Below are 8,177 nucleotides of genomic sequence, written 5' to 3' on the forward strand. Positions count from 1 at the left end.
GGAAGTAGCCCAGGGCAGGGCTGGCACATTTAGGGTTGCAACTCCATCAGCCGGACTGACACTGCGCTGTAGTCTAAGTCCTTAGGGCCCTGGGCTGGGGACCGCGAGTGAGGGCGGGCCCGGGCCCCCCTTTCTCCTCCGTCTCGGGCGGAGACCAGACTCTGCGGAATATCTGGACAAGCGACGAAAGTTGGCAGCCAAAAAGGGCTGGCCAGCCAGGCTTAAGAGGACCTGACGCCCCAAGACTGGGTAAAGGGAGTGAAGGACCGTGGACGCCGGACCCACCCCCAGGGGTGCGGTCACAGTCATGGAGGGTCACCCACTAGCATGTTGTTGCAGGACCTGCAGGGTTTGAACCCTTGGGACTTTGGCATTCCCTGAGTCCTCCAGGGAGAGCGCAATCAAGTTAGAGGAGAACTTCCCCACTCCCAACAGCAAACTATCAACACTACACTAACTAATTATTAACTAAACTAACTAAGGAAAACACACACATAAGTAAACTGAATCTAGGGAGTCTCAGAGGAGTAGCCATGTTAGTTTGTAACTTTAAAAACAACAAGCAGTCCTATGGCACCTTAAGGTACATCTACACTGTGGGCTAAAGTCAAGTTAATTTGCGTAGCTGAAGTCAAAGTAGCTTAGCTTGGCTTTAGACACTGTCTACTCAGCAGGAAGTCAAAAGAAGAATGTTCTTCTTTCAACTTCCCTTAGGGTATGTCTACACAGCAAAGTTATTTCAAAATAACAGCCCTTATTTTGAAATAACTTTCCTAGAGTCTACACAGCGCTTATTTCGAATTTGGTAAACCTCATTCTACGAGGAATAACACCAAATTCAAAATAGCTATTTTGAAATAAATGCTGTGTAGACACTTTTTTCGAAATAGGGGGCCTCCAGCCTTCCCAGGGTGCCCTGGTGGCCACTCCAGCCTCAACCAAGAACACTCCACTCCCTTCCCCCCTCCCCGGAGCCCTTAAAGGGGTTGACTCTGGCCACAGTGCCTGTGCCAGCTCCAAGCCTGCCAGCCCAGAGCCAGCAGCTGGGCCCAGTGGCCCCAAAACATAAGTCAGCAAGCCACTGGCAGCCAGTCCTCCACCGCTCCCCAGGAGCAGTCTGCCAGCTTCCAGGAACCTGCCAGGGCCCGGAGAAGGTGGGCGCCTTCCTGGTCCAGGGTTGAGATCATGGACCTTATTTAGGTTTGGGGGGGATGCCCCCAATGTCCATGATCTCTGCACTAGACAGAGGAGAGCGGTCATCTATGGCAGAATAGCTGCCAGCCTGGCCACCAAAGGACACATGTGAACCCAGGAGCAGGTTTGCATGACAATCAAGTTGGTCTAGCAAGACCCCCAACACTGAGCTTCCCCTTCCTCTTCTTCCCCTTGCTTCCCCCTTCCAGCTCCCTCCTCCCAGGTTTCCCCCTCCCCTCTCCCACCCTCTCTTCCCCGCTCCTGCCTCCTTTCCCCAGTCTCACCAGAGATTCATCCCCCCCCCCAATTTTGTTAAATAAAGAGAGTTTGTGTTCATGAAAATACATGTATTTTATTAGACATCAGGAAGGGGGGTTAGGGAGGGGTAAGTGGAAAGACATGAGGGAGGAATGAGGCACAAGCCCCCAGTAGGGCAGACCAGGGAGGCTCTTAGTGCTCCTCATGGCAGAAGCTCTCCCGCAGGGCTTCCTGGATACTGACAGCCCCCCGATGGACTTCCCGGATGGCAGCCTGCAAAAAGTGCAGGCTCACAGCAACGCATCCAAGAGAAGCACCAGAGTGCCCAGGGGCAGCTCCAGCTCCATGTTGCAGAGTGCTGTGGTGTCCCGAGTGAGGGCAACCAGAGCACGCAGAGACAAAATGCTTTGCTGTCCCTCATTGAGGTAGACAAGCAAGCAGGGAAACCTGAGAACTGGCTGTCCCGGGGGGCCCTTTAAGCACAGACCTCAGATAGCCTCAGGCAGCAGCCCCACACAGTAAGTCCTGACCTTGTGCCCTGCCGGAACTGGTTCCAGCCAGCCTTAAATGCAATTCAGCGTCCATTCAGTGTGGACGCACTATTTTGAAATAGCAAAAAGCAATTTCGAAATGAATTTTTTGTGTAGACGCGTTATTTTTAAATAAGCTATTTCGAAATAGCTTATTCAAAATAACACTGTAGTGTAGACATACCCTCACTCCTCATGAAATGAGGGTTACAGAAGTCAGAGTAAGAAGTCCGTTATTTTGAAATTATTTAGAAATAATGGGCTTGCCGTGTAGACGTGCACTCTGTAATTTCAAAATAAGTCATGTTATTTTGAAATAAGCATGCATCGTAGACTTAGCCTTAGAGACTAACTAAAATATGTATATAGTATCATGAGCTTTCATGGACAAAACCCACTTTTTCAGATGAGCTGGAGTGAAAAAAAAACCTAAGGAGACATCCATGACTGACTCAGTGAGATGCCACAGTTCCAATGCCCATCACTGGCAGCAAGAAGGAACTGAGGGCAGCAGGGTCATATATAAAGCACTATAGAGGCACCACTCCAGGGGGCTCCACAGCTGACCTGATGCATACTGGTAGGAAAAAAACTTTCCAGTGATTGTGCATGTAGCGCACATACAACTAATTGGAATAGGTATGTGCAATCACTTAAAGAGCAGCGTGCAACAACAAGAGGAGGCTATAGAAAGAAACTACACTTCCCAGCAGCAGCCGCTTCAGCACTGGAGCATGCCTAGTAGCTATAATCCCTGCTGGGTATAGTAGGAAATCCCTTCTACTCTCAGCAGCTGCTGAGAATGCTCAAGGTCTGTGGGAAGTTTGCAAAGGCAGAACATGACAGATTAGGTGGACCCCTCAGGGCTACGTCTACACTGTAGGCTTCTTGCACAAGAACTGTTTTGCACAAGAGTTCTTGTGCAAAAGGTCTTGTGCAAGAGCGCGTCCACACTGCTATGTGCTTTTGCGCAAGAGATGTGCTTTTGCACAAGAGCGCCCATGGCAGTGTGGATGCTCTCTTGCGCAAGAAAGCTCTGATGGCCATTTTAGCCATAGGGCTTTCTTGCACAAGAAACCTGTTGCCTATCCACACTACCTTCTTGTGGAAGAGCTCTTGCGCAAGAGGGCTTATTCCTCGTGGGGAGAGGAATAACTCTTGCGCAAGAAGCCCTGTTTTCTGACGCTTTACTGTAAATTTACTTGCACAAGAACGTGCATGCAGTGTAGACGCTCTGCAAGTTTTTGCGCAAGAATAGCTGTTCTTGAGCAAAAAGCCTGCAGTGTAGACGCAGCCCTGGAGTTGATGGCCAAGGAAGGTGTTAGACATAGGGAACCATGCAGTTGCCTGTAACAGTAAGAGGGCCCCTTGCTATGGTGACTGACTGTTACTTGTGAGAGTGGAACCCCAGAATTGAATGGGAAGAGGCTAGTGGCAAATGAAGGGGTGGTACAACAGCTCAGGCATGTGGAGGACCTGTGAAGGTTTGGCACTGCACAGCCACACAATGTATACCCAGCCCAGGGTGCTGCCATTGTTTAAAGTCTGCTGGAACCTCTAGAAAGGGGAATGTGGGGCATGTAAGAAGAAGTAAGGGGACCATAATCTAAAGCTGGACTGGGACCCATCTTTTTTTTCTTCTGCTACTGGTAGAAGGGAGAGGAGATGGGGGACACAGGTGGGGGGTAAGGGATGGGGAAAGCATGTTAAGTCAGACACTGTAGTCAGGGTCTGGAATAGCAAAGGTCAGCACAGGTGAAGACAAAAAAGCATTAACAAAATTGTACAAGTGATCCCCAGAAGCAGTACACCTGAATAATGACCTCACAATCTACTTTTCTACAGCCAGATGGGATGCTAAAAGATTATTTCAATACACTAGAGACATTTCAGGGAAGAGTCCATCAGGAAGGACACTTCCTGGGCCGAGGGTACTCTGGCTTGGATATCCGGTCAGCCCGGAACTCAAGTGGCAGTATGCTTTGGAAGTTCATTAAGCTGGTGAAATGCTGCTGGTTCATTCCAAGACATCCACACATGGCTTGTCACCAGTGCTGTTTTCCTTCCCAATCTCTTTCAATTGTTCAATGCCTATGCAAGATTCCATGCTCGAGGGCTTATCCATAGTTCAGGCACCAGCAAACTTTCCTTATCCCTTCAGCATCTTACAAAACACTGTTTTTATAAACTGGAAAAGGAATCACACCTTACCATCCAACTGTGTGTGCTGTGCACACATGTATAACCTTTTCTCCCTATATTCCTCTTCTTTCCAGGTGCCCCCTGCCCCAAGTTGTGTATTTTTAAATACTAAAGAATACAAAGAAGACAGTGAATGAGGAAAATTTCAACCTTCCTCTCTTTGTTTATTTGCTGTGGTTGTTTTAAACTCTAAAATCACAAAGACTGCAAATTAATTCCTGCACAAATCACACTTACAAAATAAAATGAACAAACATCAATCCTATGAAATTTTTCACTTGGTTTTAAAACAGCAAACCCACCAAATATATTTTTTCTGTTACTGGAATATTGGAAATTATCCCTTCCACTCTGTCCTCCCAACCTCCCACCCTCAAACCTGAAAGCAATAGCAGTACACAGCTCCAGCTCCATAAAGCAACTTTGACAGATTCAGTATCAGTTACATTTCTTTCATCCCACTTTTCCCCTTCCAATCAAAAAATCTACACCTAAAGAAACAGTCATTTGCCCTTTCCATTGTAGATGTATGGCTACACACCAAACCTATGGATCAGGAAGCAGGCACTGCAGGGTTGGAAAGCACTCTGAGAACCCGGCGTCACTCTCAGTGCTGAAGGGATGGTTTTCTTTTCTCTTAAATCCACAAGATATTACAGACACTGGAGGGATTAGGATGATGGTTCTCATGCAGTTGGAAGCAGAACCTCTTTTTCCTTTCATTTATTTTGAGCGGATAGGGGAATTAGACCTCCCCCGTCTCCTCTTTAGTGAAATCAACCATGATTTTCTGCAAATCCACCCTTTTTATAAGAAAACTCTACTTTGCAGATCCCACCAGGAAATCCCCAATTATTTCTGTTTAAAGCCTCTCAGTTAAAAGGCAACCTCCTCCCAAAAGAGCAAAGTAGGCGGTCAAATTATCTACTCTAGCCCCTTCCTTTCACTGGGGTGGGGAAGACACATCACATGCCCATGAGCTGTCTGTGTCACTAGTATATATATAATAAGGGAAATGCTGAACCAACAGACTTAAGCTGAAGAAAATGTAATTTATGCTACCGAATTTAATCCCAAGTGGTCAAGATCTTCCAGTACAGTTACTTTTCTCGGACCACTTTAATTTAGGGGTCTTCGTTTCCATACTGACATGGGCAAGTTCCATCCACAGCCAAATTAGCTATATGATATTCTTGAGCTGATAGGAGATGGGGGAACTCAAATCCCTTTTATCCAACATGGATTCCCCTCAGCTCCCAAAACACAAATTAGAATTTCATACATTTTTTTTAAAAAGTGAGCTCAAAGATTACAAGTTTACAACAGAAAAAAACCCCAAAACAAACAAAAAAAAAACCACTTTAAAAAGAAGTCTCAGCACTGAGGGATTTTTTTAGTAATTGAATTAACTATTTCAGGGAAATAATAGTCCAGTCTTTTATAAAGTTGCAATAGAGAGAAGAGAATAAAGGAGAAAACTATTTACAGAAGAAGAGGTGAAGAAGAGTGTCCAAGAATGAAGATCCCAGACTTGCACTTCACTTCTTCTTAGCTGATTTCTTTGCACTGGATTTTGCTTTTGGTTTTGATGACTTTGCCTTTTTGGGCTTTGATGCCTTCACTGGCTTGGCCTTGACAGTCTTTGGCTTCTTGGCTTTCTTTGGAGTGGCTGCTGGCTTCTTTTTGGCTTTCTTGGCAGCAGCTTTGGGCTTCTTGGCTGGGGACTTGGTGGGAGCTTTCTTGGGCTTAGCTGCTTTTCTGGGCGTTGTGGCCTTCTTGACCTCCTTCTTGGCTTTCTTGACTGGTGGTTTCTTGGGTTCATCACCCTTGGCCAGGCGGAAGGAGCCAGATGCACCGACTCCTTTGGTCTGCTTAAGGACACCAGTGGTGACCAGCCTCTTGATGGCCAATTTGATTTGGGAGTCAGCATTCTCCCCCACTTTGTAGTGACTCTTAATATATTTCTGGATAGATTGGCGAGAGGAGCCAGCCCGGCTTTTTTCAGCCTGGATGGCAGCCACTATCATGTCGGAGTACTTGGGGTGGTCTGTTGACTTCTTGACCGCCTTGGCCCGTTTGGGCTTGGCGGCAGGGGCCGAAGCAGAATTCTCAGTCATCTTTTGCTTTCCCTGTGGGCCAAGGGAATCGGAAGAGCCCTGTGCACAGGGTCGTCAAGCTGCCTCGCTCCTATTGGTTCCCAGGCGCCCTCGCCACGTGCGGTGCTTCGTCCCAGCAGCTGAGTGGAAGGTCTGGCCTGCAAGACGGGCAGTGGGCTGGGGGCTTCTCCTTGCCACAGGCAGATGGGTTTGCCCCTTCGTGACCAGTGTCCCCTCCTGGCGGTGGCGGGCCCAGGTGCCTCTCCGTGGGTTGGTCCTTTGTGGGCTGATCCTGGTCTGTGCCTCTGTGGCAGTCAGTCAGGGCTTGGATCCCTCTGTCAGGCTGAGAGTGGCCGCCCCTCCCTCCCAGCTGCGGGTCTCGGTCCCCCCCAGCAGGCTCGGCTCTGCCTCCCTCTCCGCCTCCCGCACGATGTCTGGCTCTCCAGGCAGCAGCCTGCGCATCCGGGTATTTAGCGCCGCGGCGCGGACCGCGGTGAGGACAGGGCTGCTGGCTGCCTGCTCAGGGCCCCGAATGGCGCCGCGCCGCCGCCATCTGTGTTTCTTCCGCCGCCCCAAGCGGCCCTTTCCCCCCTCCCCGGGCCGCCCCGCGCCCCCCCGCCGCCGCCCTCGGCTGCCCCGCTCCCTGGGCTCCCCGCCGCCGGGCCCCGCGGCCGCCGCCGCCGCCCCCCGCCCGCTCAGGCCGCCCCAAACGGCGCCGGGTGCTGCCGGGGCCCCGCCACATTTCCCCTTTGCGCCCCCGTAGCCGGGCGGCCGGGGGGCCCCGGTCCGGCACAAGCCACCGGGGGCAAGGGCCAGGCCTGGGCCGCCGGGGGACCCCCATCCCGGCCCGCTGCGGGCCCCGGGACCCTCTCGGGGCCCCCGGGAACAGACCCCAACTAACACAGGGAGCCCCGAGCCGGGCGAGGTGCAGCCCGACCTGGCCGGGGAAGAGGGGGAGGGGTGGCTCCCCTAAGGTTGGGGGGCTCCCAGGGGGGAAGCCCCCGCCCTCTGCCCCGGGACCCCCACTCCTGCCCCCTCCCCAAACTCGTGCTCTGCAAAACTTTCTTTGGTGTTAGATGGGAAGTTTGCAGCCATACCCCTCCCCCAGGCGTCCCCCTGGCTGCCCCCTGCCAGGAGCTGGGGGCACACGGAAAGGGGACATGCCCCAGCCATGGCTGAGCCATGTGGGGACACCAGGGATAAGGAGCGGACTTCCCTCAATTACCCCTGTCCCCCAAAACAATACCCCACTGGGCACAGAGATTCCTAAACAACAACAAATCCAGCTGCCATGGAGAAGAAATTGGGGTACATAGACTCCCCACACGTCACATATCCCACCCAAGCCCTTAGCACACATTCAGTCTGATACCCCCGGCGCTGCACCTGCCCCCTCCCCATCCCGTTTGCCCTCATAAACTGTTTTGGAGACTTGCACAGGAGCAATCCTGAGCTGTTTTATTTCCTCCTGCATATTTTAGTAAGGAATCGATTGTATCGTTTAAAAATATATTTCCACGGTTTTTGAGGAGACTAGAGGAGGGGGGGAACCTGGGACTGCGAGAGGGGCAGATCATCAGCAGTGTAAATGTAATTTACATATTCTGGGAATGTGTTTAATTGCTATTAGATTAAATGTACGTGCCATCGCCATTTTGCTGGAAGGATATAGGTTGCTTTCTTCCCTCTTTTCCTTTTATAACACATCAATAAAATAACATCGTGAATGCAAAAATTGAGGTGCGGGGCTGAAATCTGAGACCTTATAGTATCGAGTAATTTCAGATGGAGGGAGTTAAAATTAATCTGAAATACTTTTTTTAATAACCATAAAATAACCTGCAATCCTAGCAACATGAAAACGACCAAATAAATATATGTATACATATATGAATCC

General features: G+C 50.2%; 1 protein-coding gene across 1 annotated transcript; it reads right to left on the reverse strand.

Moving 5' to 3' along the window:
- Window positions 1-4,318: 4,318 nt before the first annotated feature.
- On the reverse strand, window positions 4,319-6,738 carry H1-0 (H1.0 linker histone). The gene has a single exon (XM_006118934.3). The coding sequence runs from the start codon at window positions 6,299-6,301 to the stop codon at window positions 5,723-5,725; it is 579 nt and encodes a 192-aa protein (XP_006118996.1). The 5' UTR covers window positions 6,302-6,738; the 3' UTR covers window positions 4,319-5,722.
- Between the last annotated feature and the right edge of the window lie 1,439 nt (window positions 6,739-8,177).

The sequence above is a fragment of the Pelodiscus sinensis genome, chromosome 1, assembly GCF_052426305.1.
Source record: "Pelodiscus sinensis isolate ZL-2025 chromosome 1, ASM5242630v1, whole genome shotgun sequence".
NCBI lineage: Eukaryota > Metazoa > Chordata > Testudines > Trionychidae > Pelodiscus > Pelodiscus sinensis.

Excerpts from the sequence above, each read along its gene's own strand:
- H1-0 (XM_006118934.3), bottom strand. The coding sequence starts at position 6,301 with ATGACTGAGAATTCTGCTTCGGCCCCTGCCGCCAAGCCCAAACGGGCC.